Source organism: Leptosomus discolor, chromosome 1, assembly GCF_034619465.1.
Source record: "Leptosomus discolor isolate bLepDis1 chromosome 1, bLepDis1.hap2, whole genome shotgun sequence".
NCBI classification, from domain to species: domain Eukaryota; kingdom Metazoa; phylum Chordata; class Aves; order Leptosomiformes; family Leptosomidae; genus Leptosomus; species Leptosomus discolor.
The window spans coordinates 11,908,778-11,933,665 of record NC_141391.1 but is presented as its reverse complement, the minus strand read 5'-3'; the positions used below and the strand labels follow the sequence as shown (position 1 = coordinate 11,933,665).

General features: G+C 43.2%; 1 protein-coding gene across 1 annotated transcript; it reads left to right on the top strand.

Moving 5' to 3' along the window:
- The first annotated feature begins 12,743 nt into the window (after positions 1 to 12,743).
- On the top strand, positions 12,744 to 23,666 carry LOC104354045 (transmembrane 4 L6 family member 1). The gene is made up of 5 exons (XM_009960832.1): positions 12,744 to 12,914; positions 16,255 to 16,320; positions 21,821 to 21,966; positions 22,948 to 23,134; positions 23,646 to 23,666. The coding sequence occupies exons 1-5, from the start codon at positions 12,744 to 12,746 to the stop codon at positions 23,664 to 23,666; spliced, it is 591 nt and encodes a 196-aa protein (XP_009959134.1).
- Positions 23,667 to 24,888: the final 1,222 nt, after the last annotated feature.

Sequence of the window (24,888 nt, the reverse complement as noted above, 5' to 3'; positions counted from 1 at the left end):
GCCCCATTTTCTCTACAGGTAAACAGGGGAGTTGTGGTAAGAAACCCCAGCACTGGAAAACTAACTGGGACTATTTAAAGCAGGTAGCAGAAAGGAAGGTATCAAGCATTGCGGGAAGAAAAGAAAGAAGTGATGTGATTGCATCTGCACAAGTGGCTTCCAAACTGTTGCAAACTCCCCTCTGCCAGGCAAGTCATGCCCAAGAGTGTTATAAACCTGCAAATTCCCAGCAGGCTTGTTACACCTTGCTTGGGGTCTGCTGATTAAATGGGAGGGAGTTGTGTGCAGTGGAGGAGCTAAAAGAAGTTACCTGCCGTCCAGACAACTTCTTCTGTCCAGTTTCTCTGCCTGAAAAGGAGAAAGTGGAGAAAATGTCATGACCTTGTGGAAGCCTGGATGATTTCCCATGGTGAAATTATGAGATTTATGAGATCTGCAGATTACTGCCAACACTTTTAGTGTCTTTCATCTGTGTCTATGAAGCTTTGCAATAAAGAGCAGCCCTACCGCTCTTCAGTGACTCTGTTGCTTCCTATTTGAAGAAGCCTATGTTACAGCCAGAGTGACATTCCTGGAATGGATACTTCTCAGGTCTGGTATTAAGGAAAATAATTTCTAGAGAATTAGAAATTCCACAGTCTATGGAAAAACCCCTCTCCCTTCCACCAACTCAGTTATCACCTTTAAGAGCTTGCTGTGGTCTTCCAAAACATCGTTTGCCTTTGTTCTATCATTCCAAGTTAGTACTGAAGCTTATATAGTGCCTACTGAGGATTTCTTCTCTCCTCTGCCCAGCTCTTGCCCAGTCTCTCCTTTCCACTGCTGGGTACAATTCTGGGAGTTGCAGAGCATCCTTGTTTTAACAGAGACATGCAGGAGACAAGATAACTGTGGTTTAAGACACCAGAGCTGGGTCAGGGCTCTTGGTATCTTTTGTTGTAAGTAAGGGCTTGTGAACACCATGGCAGGGACACAGCCTGGTAAGCTTGCACCATGCATACAAGAGTGAGCAAATTTGCCAACTCAGATGCAGACCCCTTGCCAAAAGGATTATGAAGTGAAAGGCAGCATGATGCACGTGTGGCCGCACCACTCCTGGGTCCGAGATGGAGTGTTCCTGTGCCAGTGTCCACTTATGTTTTTTGAAATTGGCACTATCCCAGACAGAGTCACCCTGGCGTTGCCTGCTCACAGTGATGCCAACATGGTGACAGCAGAGCTTCCTCTTTTCTCAGGCCAAGTTAGTATTTTGAATAAGAAACTTCATGAATCACAGTGCCTGAAATATTTCCTCCAGCTCCTGAAAGACTTTGGGCAGATCACACAGGTCCACAGTCTGCATGTTTTGGAAGTAAGAAGTGGGCATTAAAACCCAGTTTTGGGCACCTGAGAAAACAAACCCCCCCAACGGAGGAAACATCATTTCAGCTGACTAACTGTAAGCACTCAGTTAGCCTTGGCTTCTCCTCATGTGTGCTCATCTGCAAAGTGGAGATCATTATATCTGACTCCCTCTCCAGGTATTTGGAAGCTAATTTAGTTAATGCTTGTCAAGCACTTTAAGGTCTTCAGATGAAAGGAGCCGCAGATAGGCAAAGCATTGCTATTACTATTAATTATTTCTATTGTGCAAGTAGACATGAAAGCAGCAAGGGTGATGATTACTTGCTTCCTTTACAAGTAGCAAGACACAGTGCAAATACACAGACAGGGACCCTCCCTGCCCTGCAGTGCTCTTAATCTTACCAGACAGATAAACCAGACAAAGAGTTAGGAGAGGAGCACAAACTCAGAGAAAAGCAGTGCATGTAGTGACTTACCACACACGGGTTTTTTTTTTTTTTTTGCAACAGCTACTTTTAAAAAGTGCCCTGTTAGCCAAAACACACAACATCACTATTATGGGGTATTTATAAATCACTAGTCAGGCTCTCAAAAAAAGAAAAGTCTTTTACAAAAGATAGTAAATGTGAATTCTCCTTATTTGGCCTCTGATTTTTGAGCAGATCAAGCTTTGAGGTTTTTCTCTGCAGCCACAAGGACTGAAAATATTTCACTCATTAGGAAAAGCATCTTAAAGAACAAGTTGAAGTATTTGGATATATAAGACAAATTCCTGGTGGTAACAGGTTGCTGTCAATCAGCTGCTCAGGAGAAAGGAGACAAGCGTGGGCTTGGTGGCAGCTGATCCATCTTCCCCGCCAGGCACCCAGTGAGTCTCTCACAATTAGTTTTCATTCTCCCCAGGGTGCTAGGGGCTGGGTGCACACCACAGAGGAGTTTACACAGAGTGATGAGATGCTCTGCAGTAATTTGTTCCTTTATCTAACACCTGACTAGACAGGCAGACAGAGAGAGGAGTAAAAAACCAAGTGGCTCCCAGCCAGATGCTGAAACCTCTCACGCGTGACTGCGAAAGGGCTGGCGCTGGCTCAGCGGAGGGGGAGGGAAGCATGACCAAGGCCAGCAGTGTAGCAGGACAAGGGTACTCTGGGGTGAGATGCGCTGATCTGAGTCATCCCACCTTTTCTTTGGAGCATGAAGGGTCATGGAGGCAGATCCTGGGCCTGGGAGTACGAAGCTAGCCCAGCAGTTGGGGATCTGCATCCCTCACCTCCTTCAGGGACAGTTTCAGTTTGTCAGTGGAAGGAGGTTGTAGCTGGATTTGCAATGTTCTGGGTGAATCCAGCAGCCACTGAACCTTCCTCTGACTGCTGTATGAATCCAAATGGGATTTGTGTTTTTCCCAAGTAAAAGAATCCAGTTCGTTTAACATCAACAGATTTGGGACAACATCAGCTGGATTTTTTTTGCTGAGCTTATCATGGGATAAGGATGCCTGATGCAAGCTACCACCAGACATGTGCTGTTACAAAGCTATTAAACTACTCTTAAAAGAATCCCAGACTCTTTCAAAAAGCAATTCTTGCAAGGAAGAGGCAGCAGTATTTCCAGCAGGTCATAGGGAAATGCATCCTTATCTAGTAATAGCTATATACAATAATACAAACATCTTAAGAATATCAAAATAGGTTTAAAACACTGAACCAGCTGTCCTTCATGCACTGCTGCAGCTTTCCACGTCTGCATTTCATCCTTGGTCTCTCACCAAGCTCCCTCTAATGGCCACTGACACCATGTTTCGTTGCCTCCCTGTGCTGCTGGTGGGGCAAGACAGAGGCACGAAGCCCTGGCACTGCACAGGGCAAGATGTGCCTACTGGAGGAGGCTCTCCAGGTTTTATTTTTTTTAATGTGTGTGGGTTCACCTCTCACCTAGCTTTTTTATGATGCCTTCTCCACCCAGTATCTTCCCTCTTAACACTTCCCCGGGTTCCCGCCTTTCTCCCCTGCCTCTGGAAACCTGCCATCATCACAGAGTTAATGCACATCCTACCCTTAGCTCAATGTAAGCCCACACCCTAATATAAAGAATGGATTACACCACTGAGGAATGACAGCAGCATATGTCAGACAGTTTGTTCAACTTTCTAAGTCTAGCTTTTTTTATGTCTTCCTTATGCCAGCTGTGGAGGAGCTGTGGAGTCAAGCCAGCTCTGCTACAGGGACCAGGGACCAAACTCCATGGCAGCACAGTGCCACCGCTGTTAATGTGACCACGGTGCTTGGTGCAAAGGGCAGTGCAGCTGCCCCTGAGTGACACCAGCACTCTGCTGCTGTCCCTCTCTGATATATCACAGTCCTTCACAGAGCGGCTGAGGTTGGCAGGGACCTCCAGAGGTCACCTGGTCCAACCCTTCTGCTCAAGCAGGGCCACCTGGAGAAGGCTGCCCAGGACCATGCCCAGATGGCTTTTGAATAATTCCAAGGATGAAGATATTATATCTGCAAGGATAGTTCACACCTTTTCAGAAAGGACCTTTAATCATATTTCCTTTTAGTACTTAATTTTAGACAACAGGCAAAAATGCCTGCAGTCCACCTAACTCAGCATCCCCTCACCCTTAAAAAAACCTTGAAACTGCATTCCAGTGGACATAGGAGCAGAAAAGTATAAATACTTTGAAGATGGAGATTGCTTCATTTCTGGGAAAATTCTGCAATGCTGTTGCCTGTGCAAGCATAGAATCCCTTTCAGAAACCCAAGCAGTGCTAAGAAATGTCCAAAGGCACTTCCCACTTTGGGAAATACTGCTCTAATTGCCGCAGGCCCTTCTGCTGCTTAAGATATGTGGAGATTTAAAACACTGTTCTGTCCCACAGTGGGCCCAAACTAACAACAAGGGGATGGATTGTCCTTCAACCAGCCACCAGCTGGAAAAAACAGACAGACCTCAGGATCTGAAGACCAGCTATATTTCCAAAGGCTTATCCAGTTTTTCCACATATAATCAGTTTCTCCAATACAGGCAAAGTAAGTAGTAAGTACTAAGTACTTTAACTAGCAAGCAATAACATACATGTTTGGAACATTACAGCTATGCACGTACAACTAGTATTGATTTTCCTTCTTTTTTTTCTTTTGGCAGAAAACCAGATGGGGATGGTTTATGAGAGGATGGTCCCCCTTGCAATAACAAAACACTTAACGATTGCTTCTAGCCTCTCGGCTATTGCCCTCCTCTTTCATTCTGGTGGGAGTCCCTGCTCCAGGGGCCTCAGCCTTGCATGGGTATTTTTAATCTCTCAAAGGTTACCCAGCCAAGTCATGTGTCTCTCAGTTTGACCAAAAACACCAACCTGGACTACAGAAACCTTCCCTCCTGAGAACGTCAAACAGCTCTTAAAAAATGCAATGAACATTTTTGGACAAAATCCATGTTTCTTTAGTATACTCCTAATATTTTCTCTTTATTACCAAAGGCTTCCTGAGAGACCCGTGGCAGATCAGGGCAAGTTAGGAAGGAAGGAGAAGGATCACCAGGAGAAGTGACATTTTTCCTGTTTGGTCAGGTAAATAGGGGCACTTTCCAGTGGGTACTGCTTTTAGCTCCTAATTCACCTGCACACTGAGTACATACTTGGACAAAACACAGTGATGAGAAATGCCTTTCAGCCAAAACCGAAAAGAAGTGTTGCATGAAACCAGCAAAATGAAAGCACAAACCTCTAATTATTTTAATATTGGATAGTGACAGTGTTGTTCTGCGTTAGGAGCACAAACAACCCGTGGCCACAGGTCATGGTTCATTGCCATTTTAGAAAACAGTGGGGCTGGCACAGTGCTGTTCCTGGACAAAACACTCAGGTAATTAAATAAAATTAGCTTTGTGATAAATCAGTTGAACGTAAGTACACACAAGCAAGCAGAGGGTAATACTTTGCTGGATGGGCAGAGCTCGCTGGGTGTTGTTTCGGCACCATTCCCCCTTATCCCAGAAGGTGCTTCTAGCAGAGTGTTGTCTGGGCAACCTTGGGGTGCCCTGGGCTCAGGGTCACTAATAATGACAGGGTTTTATTCCCAATAGGATGTGTCTTGGTAGTGGCGCTAGTGTCACCAGAGGCAATGATGTGTGCGCTGCCATTGGAGGGGGAAACCTGTGCTCAGCAGAATGTCATCTTAGGGAGGATAAAGAGAGTCTAAGTATGTAGGAAAGGGGATTCTACACAAAAAGGAGAGACAAGGGAAAAGAAAGAGGGAAAAAAATTTGGAAAAAAGACGTGAAATAGAAGAGAAGGAAAGGCCCATCCATGTTACATTTAAGCTGTTGTCTCTGTGAAGTGCATGTCCAGCATATGGTGTATGTTAGGAACACCCATGTGTGAGGGTACGGTTCAGTGAATACACTCCCAAAGAGTGTAGAGAGCCTATTTCAGGCTTGGTCCACAACAACCTCCATTCCACTTCTTCAGACTCCTATATATTCTTAATATAAGCACCATAACCTGCACCACTCAATTATTCAATGTTGGTTTTTATGGCTATCTCAGATCTGATTCAAGACTTGAGCCTTTTTGCATTAAGCTGCTCCTCATCTTCCTTGGTGCTCTTGCCACTTGATCAGCATTTTGTTGGCTGGGGTTGTGTAGGTCTGGGGTACTCTGGATGGAGGAGAACCTGAACAACTCTGGTACTGCTGTTTCCACCTTGCTGTTTCTACCTTATCAGGGCATATGCATGCTCCTGGATACAGGCAGGCATGTTCACCTGGGTACCAGATGCAAGAGCAGAGAGAGCCACCTGGGGCTCCAGGGCAGGTTATCTGCAGTGCCCGAGCTTGTGAACCTTCTCAGAGCCAGCCCATCTCGGAAGAAGCCTCTTAACAGCGGTTTGCTTCCTGATCCTTCCTCAGGAAAAATTGACCTCCCTTTCCCTCAGTTGAAGAAAACATTAACAGCAAAGTGTGTAGGAAACAGCAACAAGAGAGATCATTTGTGTCATGGTGCCAAAGTGGAATAAATTAAATTGAGTGGAGTGTCACTGTGTACTTGAAATAAAGCTTTGACTTCAGAGGAACCACTTAAGATTTGTGCTATGATGAATGAGAGCAGAGCTGCCTGGCTTTCACACAGCCTACCAACAGCAAAAAGGGCATTTTCTCGTTAGCACACTGCAGCTGCGCTCCGAATGGGGCAGATCTATTAATAGAGTAAGCGGGCAGTCAGATATGCCCTTCAAAAACCTGCACAGGGCTGTAATTCTTCAGTTTCTAACTCACACATTGCACGACCCAGGGAAATTGTAGAGCTGGAACAGTCTTCATTTCTAGTGTGATGAACAGGATTTTTCACATATTTACATTTCCTCTCTCAGTACCCGTGCTACTATGTATAACTGCAAAATTAATAAAGAGTTTAGGGCTAAAAGGATAGAAACAAAAGGAGGACCAGAGCTGATGTACAGTAAGTCAATAGAATCAGAAGACATTGATCAGTGGAACACAAAATGCTTTCATTGCCTTCAAATGTCAATACTGCAGGGGGAAAAATAGATGTACACAATCGCATACACTCAGCTTAGCTGCTAAACACTTCACAGGCAAAACTCAGTTTTTCTAAGTGTTTTAGAGCTTTTTTTTTTATTGCTTTAGGATGAGTCTATCACCTCAGAAAAACAGGTAGGAGTCAGGCTCTCTGCTGTTAATACAGACTTTTATTGTTGTCTTCTTTTTGTCATTCCTTCTGTATGTCACAATGAGCAGTATTTAGTTCAGATCTCATCAAAAAGTGAATATAGATCCTACTCAATAATAAGAAAACCTAAAGATATTCTTGAAGCAGTGAGAGAGTTTTGTTTAATATAGCTTACCAGTATTATTAGTTTTCTGTATTTCCTGGAAGCTCTAGTCTTTGGTTAAGCACCTGAGTGCCAAGTGTTGCACAAACATAGATGAAAACACTGAACTTGTCCCAAACAGTTTAAAATCTATGTAGTAGAACAAAACACAACAGATTTCTGTAGGCAAATGGAAAAGCGCAAAGCTAATGCAATATTTTTTCTGCTCATGGTGCACTTGCTCAAAAAATTATTAAGCTTTCAGTGGAGAATGGCACTGAGATGTATTTGAAAGTAAGAGACACAATCAAGTCTCGGTGTCAAGTCTAGACACCAAATGATAAGTGATAGATGAAGTATAGTAAGCTATGGGATAGGCTTTGGAAGATGAAGAAACTTAAAAAGGTCAGTAAAAGAATGTGTAGTGCTGGAGACACAATGCAGATGAGAAACAGCAGAGATGAGCCTTACACAACACCCTGGAGGGCTACTAGCTGGGTAAAATCAGAGAAAAGCAGAATATAAATCAAGGACACTGAGCCCAAATGACAGTGTTAGCTATGTGAGGATGGGAAAGGTGCTACCTTAGAGATGTTATAGAGTAAGAGTCTATAAAAACTCCAAGTAACCAGGATATGAGATTGAGGGGGAGGGTTCATCTTAAGTACCATTATGAAATTTCCTTATTTGCTTCTCAACTCTCTACATAAGCTGGCTGATCCCTGCCAGGTGCCCCAGCTGTCAGTGCAAATTGCTGACGGTCTTCAAGTTGTTCTAAATTTAATTCTTTAAATGCTTTAAATGCCATTAGGCCTTGTGCCTTTATCCTGTCTGAAGATTGTCTGAGATTTACTTTGCTCCTTTTCCTTGGGATTGAAGCATCACCACAAAACCCATGGTTGAAATGCAATTGCCACTGATGTCAGTTGAAGTTTGGGGCACTGGGTTCAGTGGGTTCAGCTCTGTTTCCCTCCTTTTTGCCATCTGTATTTTAATGAAGGTTCTTTGCCTGAGATCACTCTATGGGCTTTTTAAAGTTTTTCACTGACTGTGACTCAGTGATGAAGACAACCTTCCCTGCATCCTCTGCCACTGGTTATTAAACATGCAGCCTGGGGACTGAAGCCACAGGCTTTGCCCCTGTGCTTTTGCAGCCGCCCTGCCATGCTGGTAGTGCTCATGGATGCGATTCATCTGACCACAGATGCCAACATCTAGATCTGAACAAGTGCTGAGATTCCTTCACCATTAATTATTTACTGTAACCCTACAGTAACTCCTAAAATAGATCTTGTAATTTTTTTCCTTAAAAGTGGCTGTTTCTCTCACTAAGAATAAATGTGGCCTGGGGTGACATCTACCTCATGGGCATCCAAAGTCATGTGAGATGAATTCCACCCTATACAACCAGTCTTTCGTAGTGAGATTAGAGAATGAAGATGAGAGTCAGCAGGATGGAGAGTGGAATATTTTGTATCTTTGCTTTCACTCATGTGCCCCTTTCATTAATGTTTTTGTGACCAAGTCATCGTTTCATCCAGATGTTGAGAACAAGGCTACAGCAGGTACCTGCTGGAGGGGGGATGTTTTCAGTCAAAAAGAGGGATCTGAGCATATTCCCAGCATTACTGGGGACAAATCTAACCTGCCAAGTAAAATATATGTTTATACATTTTAGTGTTTGAACATAATTTAATGGTTATTACCATCACATTTTCTACAAAAGAAAGTCCCATTTCCCTCAGTATGAGTCTTCTCCCGGTTTAATTTTAATGTTTCTTCATAATCTTCATTGTGTTTTTCATTTCTTGGCCCATCTCTAGTGTCTTTTCTACCTTTCTTTTCTCTGCTGCCAAAGTGAATCTTCAGTTTCCCTTCCATATTCCCACTCTCTCCTCCTTAGAATTCCATTTTTCTTTCCACATTTCCTCCCTTGGTCACACCTCTCCCTTCACTCCAGCCTTTCTGCCCTTCTCCCTCTTTTTTCCTCTGTCTTACTGAGAATTTTCTTTCCTTTCTTTCCAATTCCCCCTCTCCTTACTTCGCTCTCCCAGCAGCATGCTTTTGGAGCAAAGTCGGTGCTGAATTTTAACACCTGCAACCTGTTGTGCAGAAGACAACTTCACACCAATGGCCAGGCTGCTGTGCCACCACCTCGTGCCTCAACCACATTTTCTGCCATACACCCATTGTTCATCTTTGCATGCTTGCACCCCTGCCATCCCCTGCCTTTCCTCTTCTGCCAAACTGTGCACGGCTGAAATGGTGGCAGCAGTAAAAAGGTCTCTGCTGCTCCGATCTGTGTGTCCTGAGGGGACAGGGCATTGACCACTGGAACACTGCCTTAACATAATCAATAATGCCGAGTGACATGCCAACCTCACACTGGCCAACCAGGGATATCTTGGGGTATTTCCTCATTCTCCAGAGAGAAACAGCTATTTGTTTAATAGAGGCTATTGCCCAAAAACATCGCTGTGCCTCACTCAGACTGCCACGCTCCAGGAGAGAGGAGCTGGGAAGCCTGAAGCCGGCTGTGGGGAGCTCTGGAGCCTGGAGGCCATCTTAGCCCTGTGTAGAAGGTAAGCAAAGGTATTTACATGCTTCCCTCAGCATTAAAAAGCAAAACTTTCTAAAACCCTCTCAAAAATTAGAAGCTTGCTCTGGCCACTTTGCTTAATGAAGCTGTAGAAAGTGCTTTTGTTTGCTGAATTAATAAAGTGTTTTGAGTGCTTCTGGCAATCTAGAGTGTTTTCCTAAGCTGTAATAACACGGTCAGATCCTCTGATGTACACAGGTAGCAAAGCGGCATTGATTTTGGTGGAAGAGGCGCTCGCTAGGTCTGGTGATTGATGTAAGTTCTCCTTGTAGTTTGAAGTGGTATTGAGATAGGTCAGAGAGAATGGGCTGCAAAACCCCTGTTCTTCCAGCCAAAGCAGCGTCATGTTGCTTTGCATTGGGCGAGAATTGGGCCCTCTGGCTATGTACGAAAAATGCAGAAGAGAATTTCTAACTCTCCTACAAGACTTAGCTTTTATAGAAGGAGGCCAGGCTGTGCCTGTGCTTGTTTGCTTCTCTCTGGGGATGGGAAGTGGGTGAGGTTGAACAAACACATGGAAAAGCAAAAGCTGAAATGAGACAGGAAATTAGACAGGCAAAAGTCAGTGTAAAAAATAGCAAATGCATTGGGTATTTGAGAGAAAGATGGGTGAAATACCCAATATTCTTTCCATTTCCCTCCTCTCCCTCCCCGCTTCATCCTTTATTTGCACATGTTGGTCTGCTTAGATTTTTATCTCTTTGAGCTGGGGCTTTTTCCAGAGGCTTGCAAAATGCCCTGCCCAACTTTCAGCACTATATAAACAATAGATAATGACTGTAAACCAAGAAGCATCTCTGTTAAAAATGTTCCCTTCTGGAATAGTTTAATGCCAGTTAACTTGCTTTAAAGCTGGATTTAAAAGCATGACATGATTGCAAATTGCTCAGAAGAAAAAGCATATAAGCACAGTGCTCTTATTAAACTTGTAGCAGCAGAGAGCAATGCAAACTTTTTGCTATAGAAATGCAAACGCAGAAGAAATCTCTGTCAGTCTCAGCTACCTCACAGCAATATCCCATAAAGTCTTTCTGTTTTCCCTCTCAGTTATAGAGGCCTGAGGACATTGGTCTGTCTTCATGCCTTACCTCACCTGTTCGCTGTCTTCGTTCTGTCAACGAAACCACTTTCAGTGTGTCTCTGGCTTTCTCAAATATCTTCATACTGTCTTTCACCTGGACTTTTTGGTTGGGGAACCCAACCTTGATTGATTTCTGTACTCCTAGCCTGCTTAATACCTTCTCAACAGCAACTTCTGTCACAAAACTCTCAGGATTAGCCAATGCATATGACTAAATTGAGGGACATTTCACTGTTTACTGCCTTGGTTATTACAAAAACTGTTTGCATGTAGCAAGCGTAGACACATGCACGTGCATGGCTGCATGTATGCATGTATAACACGGGTGTGTGTACCAAAATGGTGTGTGTCCAGATCATCTTCCTTCTCTTACATTTTGTAACTTGCAAAAAGAGCAAAGCCATCTTTGTCACAAACTCTCAGCTTTCTCTGAGGACAGAAACCCACACATTAATATTTTGTATTTTTATACATTTGAAAGCCTTGAGCTGGAGCGAAGCTATAATAAGACATGATGAAGAACTTGTGATCAGTTTATGCCATATAGTTGATGGCAGTGTGAAAGTTCAACAGTCTCTGACCCAGTAGTCTGAACTTTCCAATCATCTGATGTGGAGAAATACTTGTGGATCCACTTTTGTACTGACCAGTCTTTTCTCTTTGGCTAGAGATCACAGTGTGGGTGCAGTATGAGCTGAGATTGTTCACTTTGATGAAGAGGGATCTAGTAGCAGCCTACAACAAACTTGGAAGGGAATGACAGAGGCGATGGAGTGGTGGGAGAGGATATAACGAGGAGCGACAGCCATGTTTACAGCTTGGGAGATTGAGGTTGGACATGAGGAAAGACTTTTTCACCGAGAGGTTGGGGCAGCCCTGCAACAGGTCACCCAGAGATGGTAGCCACCCTTGGGAGTTTTGAAAGCTCAGCTACATAAAGCCATGGCTGACACAGAGACCTAGTGCTGGTGGTAGTCCTGCTTTCGGCAGGAGGTCAGACTGCAGACCTGCAGAGATCCCTTTCAACCAGCACTTCATTTATGTTGATTCTTTGATTTTAAAAGAATACTGGTGTGAAATATTAAGCTTCTGTTTTACACATTATGGCAGATCTCTGAAAATGAGGTGGGATGACTTTGTGACCTGCCTTTGGCAAAAAGCCACAGGATTAGACATGCTTCCAGTTTTTTGGATATTTTAGGGTGGGTGCCAAACAGCCTTGTAGCTCACAGTTATCTACCCTTACCCACTGAATAAGCACGTCACAGGAAACAGTAATGAAAGTTTCTCCAATTCTTGCTGACAGTGTATTTTTGACTGAAACAGAGAAAATGCAGACAGTGAGGCTCCCCTGCCTGCCCCAGTGCCAAGGCAGGGTTGAACATGCATGGCATTCAGGGCTGTCATTTCCTGCTCTTCTAGACCCTCAGGAAATTTCAAATCAGCTTCCCAAGACAGTGGTCCCAGACAGCCCAATGCATCCAGCTCCCCTTCCACCCAAGGCCTTAGTCCCACCATGAAGGCTGCCAGCCAGGGTACCAGTTTGTGTGCCCATGGTTTTGTTACTGATGTTCCTGATGGACAGACAATTGTCCATTAACAACTAAAATGAAACTCTCCGTTCGTTTCATACCAGCACATGTTTAGTGCTGCCAATTTAAAATAAACTCAATTAAACACTCCAGTTTTTAACAGATCCATTTTAAATAAAATCTGTGAAGGGAACAGGCTCTGTAGAATAGGATTATCTGTGTAAGTCCTAACTGGAACTTTTCTTGCTTCAAAACTGATTCCTCTTTCATTAAAGAAGAAAACCGGTGAAATTCCATGCTCCCTGTGCTGCAGTAACCCAAACCTTCCTGTGTCTTTCCTCAGCAAAGAGCTACCATGTGCACAGGGAAGTGTTCAAAGTGTATTGGGATCACCCTGTTCCCACTGGCGGCATGTGCCATAGTCTCCAACATCCTGCTGTACTTCCCCAATGGACGAGTTCTGCAGCTCAGTGAGATAACTGATCTGGTCTGGTTTTTCCATGGCATTCTGGGAGCTGGGATACTGGTAAGAGAGAAGTGTTGCTACTGTTTCTTATGGGGTTTGTTTTGTTTTGTTTTAAATTCAGGGCTAAGAAAATGTCTGTTAACAAAAAAAAAAAAAGCCACAGAAATGTGTTTTGCATAAATACGTGAACAGCTTAACTGGGAAATTGGGTACAGGACTGAGAAAGTGCATTCAAAACTTAAGAAGACCCTAATCACAGGAATACAAGGTATTACTGAAATAAATATCAGTACTCCAAGTCAGGAGGAAGAAATAGGACTGAATTCTCACTGTGGATAAAGCTGACATGGGTGTTTATCCTCCATGAGTCAAAGCAAAGCTGAGGTCCTAAGCTCAGCTGGAGGTGGTGAGTTTTCACTATTGTCTGCATCCCCTCATTACTCCTCTAACTGATTTTATGCTCACATAATTCACAAAAAATATTAAGGGCAAAACTGAAACATGTTTCAGTAGGTGTTCATTAAAGACCTATCCAACACTCAACTAATGAGGAGCTGTAAACGGCTTAAATCCCAAATGCCCCCTGTGTTCCCACACACTGACTTACCTCCTTTTGGATTTGATCTGGTTTGTATGTGCTCTTCCATAACCAGCTCTCCATTCCACCACTCAGGAAAGATAGCTTTTATCTGAATATCCATAACGAGAAGGGAACATTCTAACAAATACTGATCTTTCCAGTTCATTAGAAAGCCTGCTCCCTTTACTCTCTTCTAATTATCCACCCAAGCGCAGATAAGAAGCCAAGCAAGTAGCATGCATATGACAAGTACTGGCTGTTATGCAGCCTAGGCAGATGGTAGACTGGCATGGAGCTGGCTACCTGCGCATCAAAAAAAAGAATGTTTATGAATAATTAACAAATCTTGTTCACAGTCAGGCTATGATGCAGCTACCACTTAAGTCCATGGAAAAGCTACAATGGATGTGGTTCAGACTCATATTTCCCAAAGCAGAAACGTGGTATGTGATCATTCAATAAATTGTTCTTCACCAGCAGCTTGCCTGCTTCTTCTTCCAGCTACCACTTGGGCCTATTACTCATGCTGAGCTTGAACGTAAGAATAAGTTTGTGGAGGGAAGCCTAAAGGAAGCAGTGGAACTACATGAGAGACCTATGGAAAATTCGTATCACTGCAAGCCCAGGAGTCATTGGCGTTCAATGAAAGGAAAGGCAGATGTTAGGCATGAGAGCGTCACAGGCTCATTGAAAACGTGCCTTCTTTTAAGGCCTCCACGCAGACTTGCCTGTGGCCAGCACTGCATACATCAAAAATGAGAACAGCAAGTGAGAGAGGAGGAAAAATTTGCATTGGGCTTCAAAACACAGCATTAGGAGTAATTATTGATCCACAAACAATGCTGATGAGTGTATGTTTTCCAGAAAACAGCATGACAAATGCCCACAGGTGAAGAGAAGGGGAAAGAAAGTGTTATCATCAGCTCCATTTTCCAGGTAGCTGGAAGCATGGAAAAATGAAGACTGGCTTCTGGGCCTCCTAGGGAACTAAGCAAGGGGCAGAATGCCCCATGACTGGAGCCTGGTCTGCATCCTGACTCCACAATGAGGACAGAACAGGCTGCAATGCGTTTCCCCATGCACCCAGCTTCTCCCCAAAGGAAAGTCGGGGAAGTCATGCCAACAGGTTGCCCAATCTTGGAGAATCCCCCTGTAACCAGGATGCAGCCTCCAGAGCCAGGACAGTGGGGGAAACCTGTGAGCCAGAAAACTTGCCTCCACCTGGGAACTCCATCTGTAGACCAATACCTAGATCATCAGAGCACTCTTTGGCTGAGCAGCCAGCCCCACCCTTTCCTCTGCTGCTTCTCTAATGGAAATTTATATGGCGTGAAAACCTCTCCATTTCCTTATTTCAAAAGTTTAGGGTGTAAAGAGAGCAAGACTGGCTCCATGTGTCATAGTAAAGTTGTTCCTGATGGAAAGGCTATGTGCAACACTGAGAAATGCCTGACTGAGCCATGGCTCACACGCAGCCTTCATTTTACTGACAACAGCCAAGTCTAGCAAATTCTTAAACCCATGTCAAAAGGCAGGTGTTTACGATCAAGCACTGCAAAAAAAGACAGCTGCCAAGCAAACCATTCATCCTGAGCCAGGGTAATAAATGCAACAAAGGTGTTCACAGATTAGATGGGAAACCTCCAAAGAGGAAAGATAGACCTGGAGGAAAGGGAGTGTTGGTTTGATGGACAGAGGTATTAGCTCGCCTCCTGAGTGCCAGACTATGGCATGCTGAGTCTGAGGCTGCCTTGGGGATCACCTGTGATTATTTAAGAGCTGACTTTTTTCTAGGAAGAGAAACATCTTTTTAACTTCAATGCTATACATCTGCAGGCCTTCAGCTGTGGTCCAGTGACCACTGCAGATGCTGAAGGATGCCTCTGTGGTGTGCATAAAATAGAGCAAATCCTTTGAAAAATATTTAGGGTACTGCAACTCTGAGCAGGTTTCATAACGCTGTCCTACACAGTCTAACAGAGATTCTCACGCTACACACATAAATTCCCCAGGCTTCATTCACCATGGACATGCTGTTCTTCCTGCCCTACATGGGACAATATCTCTCCAACATCTAGTCAGGCAGTTTTTACAGCTTTTAACTTTTTTGTTTGTTTGTCCTTGGGGTTCTCCTTCTTTCATTAACTTTATGGGGACCACAAAAGCTTTATTGCCCTCTAGCTACCAAACTAAATGCAGCTTTTCCTATCTCCAGATTGCCTCTGTAAGGTGGCATTATATCCTGAGACACAGACAGTTACTGACTTCATTTTATCAATCCAGCTCCACCTGATAATTACCATGGAGAAAGCTGATGTGAACTGGGAGTTCCCTCATAAGAGAAATCCATTTTGTAGGTTTTCCAGAAGCTTATCACAAAGAGCCCAAGTCAGATGTGTTTCAGAAGTTTAAAACCAATTTCCCAATTACAATCCAGAGCAGGATGCTTGGAAGATTTAAACTGACATAAGCCTTACGCTGGTGATGCTTCTTTTCTGAGCAGAAATTCCATTTTCTCAAAACTGACACATTTGTTCCTGAAAAAAAAAAAAAAAACAACAAAACCCTGCTGAAAAGAAGCAGTATAGCTTCAGCAAGCAGAATTACTGTACCAGAAACTTGACAGCCAGCTGTAGCTGTAATCCCACACTTCTTCCTGGGCTACTCTTCAGCAAGCTCCAACATTTAAGGAGGTGTAACTCACAGAAAAGAGGCAGAAGGTGATTTGCATTTGAGGAACAGGATGCCCCAGCATCTAGACTTTAAAACCCATCCCAGGAGAAGTACTGCATGCTAATTCAGCTTGTGCTTTTCTTACAGGTTATTTTGCCGGCATTCATGATGCTGGGTGCAGGTGGAGCAGGATGTTGCGCTAACAGATGTGGGGTAAGTAGATATTTATGTGTTGAAATGGCACTATGGAGTTTGCACAATAGCTCTTACATGGCTGCTCAGCAGGTGGAAACGTTCAATGACAAACCATCACACCACCATCAACAGCCATGTCAGGGAAATGCAGAAGAGAAGCTTGATCTACAGCGTCCCTGGGCTGGGGCTGAGAGCTCAGTTAGCCAACAAGAATGTCATGATATTGCAGCCACTGACGTGAGGGAAATCATACTCAGCCAGGGCAGATGCTGGAGCATTTAGGCACAACGCTGAGGGCAGAGGGGTGTGAAGTTGCTTCACTTCACCTCACATAAAGATATGGCTTCAGCTTCCTCCTGCTCAAGGCAATCCTAAAGATTGAGACAGCTGCCTCTTCCTTCTGCTTTCACCTGGTCCTGTTTCCTCAACACCCTTCCATGGCAATTTGCTTTTCTGCAGGTTCATCCCTGCTTACCGTAGGGACAGATAGGTCCACTACTTTGCAGGCCCGTGCTCAAAGCCTGAGCTGCTGCGGCTGGCACTAGGGAGACAGTGCTGCTTCCTGGAGGCTGGTCCCCAGGCTTTGACCTGTAGCACACATTTGCCCAAGCATTATGCACATGAAAGGTGCAAATGCAATTTGGGCTCTCTGTCATCCAGAGAAAAGCCAGAGAGACTTTTTCCCTTGATAATTAAGAATATTATAAAGCAACATGTTATACATGCATCTCCATTAATCCTCAAGCCCTAGGCACAGACTTCTGTGAGGCTATCATTATTAGCAAGAATAAAATGACTCCAAAATTATTTTTTTAGTCTGCATCCTTCCCAGAAGCAGCCTGGAATGAGAGATTCCATACAATGAAGCATGTCTCTTCTGTACTCTTCAATTAATATTTAGTTTGATCCATTACAAGACATTTTACATCTTCAAGACATTTTACTTAAGTTAATTCATTATTCATATTACATTCTACAAAAATAACATTCTTCATTAGGATGTCAGCAAGTACATCCCAAGGGACGTGTCATTACATTGATTTTACCAAATGTCACATGCATAGAGAGGATGCTATGGATGGCCAAGTAGGATAGCTGCAGAGCTGAGGTGTGAGTCTAGGCGCTCTGAATCCAGTGCCTGAGCCAGCTGCTTCTCCTGATTTTGAGTGATGTAGAAAGTGGTGGTGAAAGACAGCTGTACTGCGAGTTTTCCCATGCTCTGCTGAACGTGGTAAGTCACAAGGGGAAATCCAGCTGAACTGGGCTCAGTTCACCCAGCATTTCAGGTCTCCCTTCTCCATCCTTCTTCCCAACACTAAAAATTACAGAGTCGAGAGTCAAACTTCCCCAGACAGGCTAGCTTCACTCCCCCAGCCCACCGATGCAGGTGGTAGCACAGTGACAACTAGTAGCCCACATCTGCAAACCCCCACACTCCTCCATTTCCCTCCACCGCCCTTTCACTGTCTGAGCCATTCCTAGCAGCAGCACATGGATGACAGGTATCCTGTCTGCACCTTCGTATCACTGATCAGATACCTACAAGCTGCTCCTCCTCTTCCTTATTTGCCGCTATAAAGGAATACAATAGACATTGTTGAGAAAGTAGTTTGATTATGTGCTATGGTATTTGTGTAAAGAGAGCTAGCTGATGGCCGGGTGATGAAACTTCTCAAGCCAAACTAGAGAATAGGCTCTGTGAGGACAGTATATCTTTGAAATTGTTGTCTTCTGGAACTGTGGGAATCGCCCACCTCTTCGGTGTGGAAAGGGGTGAAGCTCTACAAGTCACTCTGTGGTTTAAAGAGAATGTGGCTCAATGTAGAGATGAGATGGCGACATGAGCAAAGAGCAAGTGACTATGAATGGCACTAAAAACATCCATTCCCCCTGCACAGCTCTTGGGGAAGAGTGATTTCCAAGCATGAAAAAAGAGGTGAGTATTGCAGGGAGATTTGAATGCTAATGATGTTTTTCTTCAGAAGAAGAAACCTCAGGGAAACATTGTCTTGGGAATAGTGGAAGGAAATGCACAGACATCCACGGCAGGGTCACTCAGATGCTCTGACTGTATAGGCTGTATACCCAAGGCAGGGTATGGTGCAAATCATCAGGCACTGGAGAGCAGAGGAGCCCTGGAACTGGTTCAAACATGCACAATGTCAGCACCCAAGGTGCTAGATCTCCTTGTGAGGAGGGTCTGGGTGGACCTGCCACGGCATCCTCAGCTCTTGGTGGCTTGTCCACCAACTTCTACCTACTGCCAGAGGAATAGCCCACACTGGAGCTACTCAGGAGTCTCTGTAACCCAAAGGTTAGTTTGTCCACCTTTCTGCTTTGGGGACCTTAGGTATAAAATTATAATTTACACTGAATACTCAGCGTTGCTTTTCATAAGAAAAAAAAAAAAAAAACAAAAAAACAAAAAACAAAACTAAAGAACTAATACTGATCAGAATTATTATTCAATCAGAACATAACCATTTTCCTCAGGGTAGGGACTCTATCCTATTATATTTTGTGCAATCCCTGTTTTAATTTTTTCAGACTGCATCACAGACTTTACACACTGCTAAAGTACCAACAACAGTAATAGTAATTACTAAATTTCTTATGCTTTTATTCACCTTATTGAGTTCTCCAGTTCACAGTGATTATGTGCTGCATTGAGTAAGTTTTTTCATTAATCCATTTTACATTGTTGCCTGCAAACATACCTAGATGGTTTCTTGCCCTTGCATTACAAAGTAATGATTTCAGAAAGTAACAGATTTAAAAAGCTTCTGGGTCTTGCAGCTTAGCATGTATATGTCTGAAAGCACCCACTGCACTGGCACGAGGAAAAAAGGACCCTTAAAATCCAGCTTCTGTCATTACGTCAGCAAACAACAGTATTTCTCTCTAAGCCTTCTAAGAGTTACTAGTAAAACAATAATAGCCATAGCAGCTTTCCAGACAAACGAACCTAGATAAGCAAAGATACTTGGATAACCAGACATATTAATTCCACAAAAAAACATCTGCAGACAAAGAAACAGAGAAGAAAGAAATGTGCGTGAAACAAGAAACAGGGCAATAAAGAGCAGCACAAGCTGGGGCAGGAGGAACTTGGTAACTTCACCAAAGCAGCTGATGCAAATGCTCAAAGAACGAATGCTAAAAGTCTTTATCAGCTCACCAGAGACTGTCTGGTTTTGTGAAGGATAAAGCAGGGAAAACATTAAAAGAAAATCAGCAAAAATGATCAGCTAAACCTTTGCAAGAGGTAGAGAACAAGCCAACACCTTGGGAAGCTAATTTTAACAAACTCAAGCATCCCAGCTTAGACCTTATGTTGCAACTGAAGACACAAATGAGGAAATAAAATATTTCAAAAATAAAGGTGATAAATAAAGATGGTACAGCTAGGGAAAATGCTGAAAGTTTGAGATGATGTGATCGTTAATAAAATTGTTGGATTTCCATAGAATATAGGACAAGCCTCCAGAAAAAAACTCCAGAAAAGTAGATATAATATGGAAATGCCACTGTGTGTCTAGAAAATGCCCAGGAGAGCCAATTTAACAGCTTCAGCAATTTCAGACTCCCCTCTCAGTGACAGTCTTTGTCTGTATAAACATGTGCACAGTAGAGGAAATTGGTGAGATGAAGCTAGCCATACAGCAAAGAGATTTCAAATGAGAAAATCATGTGTCAAAGAATAGTCATCAAAGACTGCACTGATGAGTACTACTAGTACTAGTACTAACCACTATCATAAAACATAGTAATAGCAAAAGACTATTTGACTTTTTCTATCATAATTGTCTTTGGGATGTCCATACTGCTGTGCTGTGCTAAAACTAATCGTTAACATAATTAAGATGCTTCAACCAAGATGCAGAATGCACAGTTGAAGTAAATGAGAAAATAGGTGGGGAGAAGTGGTTCAGTGTAGGCAGGAGTTCCAGACAGAGTATCTCCTTCACCACAAGGCATGGCTGGTGATCTTATTATGAAAGACAGTGCACCAGCTAAAACCCAGCACTGCTTTGGTTTGGAATAACATACTAAATTACCTACATTTTGCTGACAATGAAGCTCTGCTAAGAGGAAACTCAGCCAACAATGCAGATAAAGACGAAAAGGATGTCCAGCTTTGCAAAAAAAGACAGTTATTAATCAGTTATGATGAAATAAATCTCATGAGAAATCCCAGCAACTTCTAACTACTCAAGGATTGCTTTAGAGGCAAAAGGAAACACAAAATGAGTCAATTCACACACTGGCAGAGTGCAAGATTGCACAGCAAGCAATAATGTCATCAGCTGGCAAGTTGGAAACTGCATTCACCAGCTGGAACATGTTTGGATGGTGAATAGGTTTCAAGATTATGTCACAAATCTGCAACGTGGATGGTGGATATTCCCATTTGACTCTGTAACGCAGCACTCTGAGGAGCAACTGGCATTAGGAGAAGCCTTCTGCCTTCCTGGTGGGCTATTAGATTTCACTGGTATTTGCTGCCAACAGTGAAATGTTGCCAGAGGTATTTGGCTTCAACCCAAGTCATGGACGGGAGTGTTTCCCATGTGCTTCCCCAGCTGTGCCTCTGCCCTGATTCCAAAGCAGTCTTACTGCCCTGCTCCTAGCCCGGGTCTCCCCCTGGCTCCATCGGCCTGCTCCAGAGTTTCCTTTTCTCTTTTTCTTCTCAGCAGAGTTGTGAACAACCACAAGCAGGGACTCTTAACAAGACTAGTGGGAAGCCTGTCCCAGATGCAACACTAGTAGCACCCACCGGAGATACTTGTTTCTATATACAAACAGCACCCAGATACACTCCATCCATTGATATAGAAGACTACCCCAAAACAGAGCAAAGGTGATGTTTCTGTGGGAGTGGCCAATGTAAAATGTACAGGTGCATTACATATAATTCAAAGTCACTGCTGGCTCATTGCCACACGCAGCACAATTAGATTTCTCAACATGAGCAGTGGTAACCACATGCCATGCTGATGCAAAATGAAGGAAAGCAGCAACAAGAAAGGCTCTTTTGCATTCTTCATCAATTAGCAAAAACAACTAATGCATCTTCTATTGCTTTCATACCTGGTTTGGTAGTTGCTTGTTAGCTTCTGTTGGTACAAGGGCTGAGAAATGTGTTCTTGATGAAGAGGTGGAAATGCGAAGGCACATGATGTGGATGACATCAAGCCAGTACTGGCTTCATATTGGCTTTTTGAAAGAAGGTCACCAGATTTTTCATAATTGATTGGTCAAGTATAAAACTCTGAATAACTAAAGCTCTGGGCTTACCCACTTTCAAAAGTAAAACAAACACAGTCTGCAGTCCTTTCACATAGCTGCACCAGTCAGAAAATGTAAACTATTTTTCATTCCCACAAATACACTGTTATTAAAAGTTTCAACATCTGGTAAGAAACAGATAAAGATCATTTCCTTCTCATTCAGTGTAAGCTTTCCATGCTACTCAATGCCTCTGTGCATGCAACGTTGCAGATCTTTTCCCTTTCAGATGCTGCTGTCAGTGGTCCTGGCTGTGCTGGGATTTGCAGGAGGAGCGTACTGTGTGGTCATCTCTTCACTGGGGCTGATTGGGGGTCCTCTGTGTGACACAGGTGATGGAGAATACCTCTACCCTTTCAGGAATGACAGTCTGGAGTGAGTATGATTTACAAGCTCCTCCAACTTTGCTTTCCCTAATCTCCCCCCACCCTGCCCTCATTTTTTTTATAACAAATTTGAATTTTTCCAAAGTGAATTGATGGTCCACCTGGTCTACAAATAAATTCATAATTTCTCTGAGCCAGCATGTTCCAGCTGGTAATTTCTTTGACCAATAGAATCACAGAATCATTAGGTTGGAATAGACCGCTAAGATCATCAAGTCCAACCGTCTACCTAATACCACCGTGCCCACTAAACCATGTCTAGAAGTGCTACATCAACAAGTTTTTTAACATCTCCAAGGATGGTGACTCCACCACTTCTCTGGTTGGCTTGTTCCAATACTTAACAACACTTTGGGTGAAGAAAAGTGACCAAGGATCATCTTTGGGCAAACTGCCTGAGTTTCTTCTGTTGTGCTTGTCAGCAGCTCCTTGTGCAAGTTGCACTATGCTTTCAAAAGGCTGCTGAGCTATGGCTCCCACTAGAGTCAAAAGGAAATGTTTGATAAGTATGCCACATTAATCTGTTAAATCACCATGAGGCTACTCTACCTACTTCTGAAAAGCAAAGCAAAAATCTTTTCTAACTCTTCAACGTTAACCTTGGCAACCACGCTCTTCAAGCCAGAGCTATAGATGATGAGTGACAGGGCTGAGATACCACAGCAGGAATGGAGAATATGGAGACACATTTTAAAACCATTAGGGACTTCTCCATTTGGTTATTAGTACTGCCATAAAACAAAAGGGAGATTCTTGTGCATGCAACAAAGTACAGATGTGGCTCTCTTCCCTAGTCATCAATTGCATCTCTGCAAAGGCAGTTCTGAAAAGCATCATCAGCTTTTACCAATTATAGTAGGATTTGAGACTTTGTGCAATCAAATTCAGAAAATATAATACCAGAAAACACAGAAAGCATTCTCAAATTTTTGTTTTCTAATACATTGCCAATTATTTTTCTCTGTCACAGAGACAATTATTTGTTCAACCAGACAACATGGAGCATTTGCAAGGAACCTGAAAACATCATCCTTTGGAATATTGTCCTTTTCTCTATTCTCCTGGCCATTGGTGTGATTGAAGCTATTCTTTGTTTTATTCAAGTCATCAATGCACTTACTGGCTTCATATGTAGCACATGTATGAGGAAAAGAAAGGTTGGTATGCAGTAAAAGGTATCAGAGTGCTTTACATTCTTATCACTTCTGTTTTTCAGGATCTGGGAATGGTATACGATCAGAGAGATCTGCACAGCCCCTGAATGAGCTGCTCTGGGGAGCTGAGGCAGTATAGATGCATTTGCACGCTCTCTCTCTCTCTCCCTCACATTATAGTCAGGGACAACCCAATCCTCAGATATTTTGAAACAGCAGAGTGGTGTGATGTATTGACATACTCAGTTGCATGGTTGTGTACCTATTCAAGAAGCCTTTTTGATAAAGTGTAATGACCTCCCAGCATCTGTAAGAGAAAGAGATGAGAAGTAGAGGTGTTTTCAGTTGGTCAACGGTAGTAAAAATGTCCTTTTATGAAATAGAAGAAAACCTCTTTCAAGTTTCATTTACCAGCTTCCTTTTCACTGTTTATTTTCATTGTACAAGCTGCTTGCAGTAAGTCTGATACCCCTCTGGAATATTAATTAATCATCTCTCATTCATTGCCTTTCAGACAAATATTTCCGGAATGTGAATGACCTACAGGGAATGCCAGGGCAAACTGCGAGCTGCCGATTCACATACAATAACGATAGTGCACTGTGCTGTATTTATGTGGGGATGGCAAAGAAAGCCCTAAATGTTCAGGAGTTCCGTGGGGCAAAATGATTTTTTTATAAAGAAGTCAGGATGGAAAAAGACTAGATCATCTAGATCTGAGACTCCAGATTTTTGTCTCTCTAAATATTCCTGCTAAATCTCAGGTATTGGCAAAAACACTAATCTGGTTGGTCCTGACTGCCATACTTGTGCATAAAACACAAAGTTCACCACTTGCCATCTTGTGTATATGGGAAACAGAACCGTTGTTAATGTGTACATTTATCAGCTGCATGAAGCAAGCGCTCTCTGGCTGGATGTAAATAACCCCCCGTTCCCTCCAAATCCCACCTTGAGCTCACCTGTCTATTCCTATTAACTTGCTACCCAGGCACTCGTGCTTTTCAGCCTCCATCAGCCTCCCTCAGCCAAATACCCTTGTGCTCATTTGGTAGCTTGCTATCATGTCTGACAAAGCTCAGTGCACTTCTACATCAGTTCTTCAGGAGCATCTGAGAGACGTGGTAGCCCTGGAGGGGCATTTGCATCAACACAGACAGTAGGGTTTGGAGCAAGAGTTTAACACTGTCTGGTTTAACTAAAGGGACGAGAACCTCAGCAGCAATTTTGCCCTCACAAGACTGCATAGGAGTCTCACTAATTTCCACACAGGTCTGTAGGTCTGTTCTAGAATAGACCACGTGGACAAGCAATTAACTGGTAAAGATAAACATTAAATCAATAAAGGTAGTAATTATGTGCAGCTTAGTAACAAGTAAGAGATATAATCTGAAAGGCAACAAATTGCATCAGTCTTAGTGTTACAGCAACAGCAAACCCAACCAGGAACTGTGTAATTCCCCGTCATCACTCAAGATCAAGCCCTTGATGCTAAAGCCTGTGACTGGCAAATTTCAGAAACCGGATCACTTCAGTAACTTCCTCAAAAGTTAATTCTTGGACATGCCACTGACTTCCCTGAGTCAGCCAAAATGTAAGCTAATCTTTATCCATCCTGAAGGCATGATGCAGTTACAAAAATCTGAATATAATTAAAGTACTTCGAGTCTATTTTTCAGAGACATTTATGTTTTCTCAGTCAAATGTTGTTCATATTTCTGCATTGTAGCATGGGACAAGTTATTTGAACACAGTTA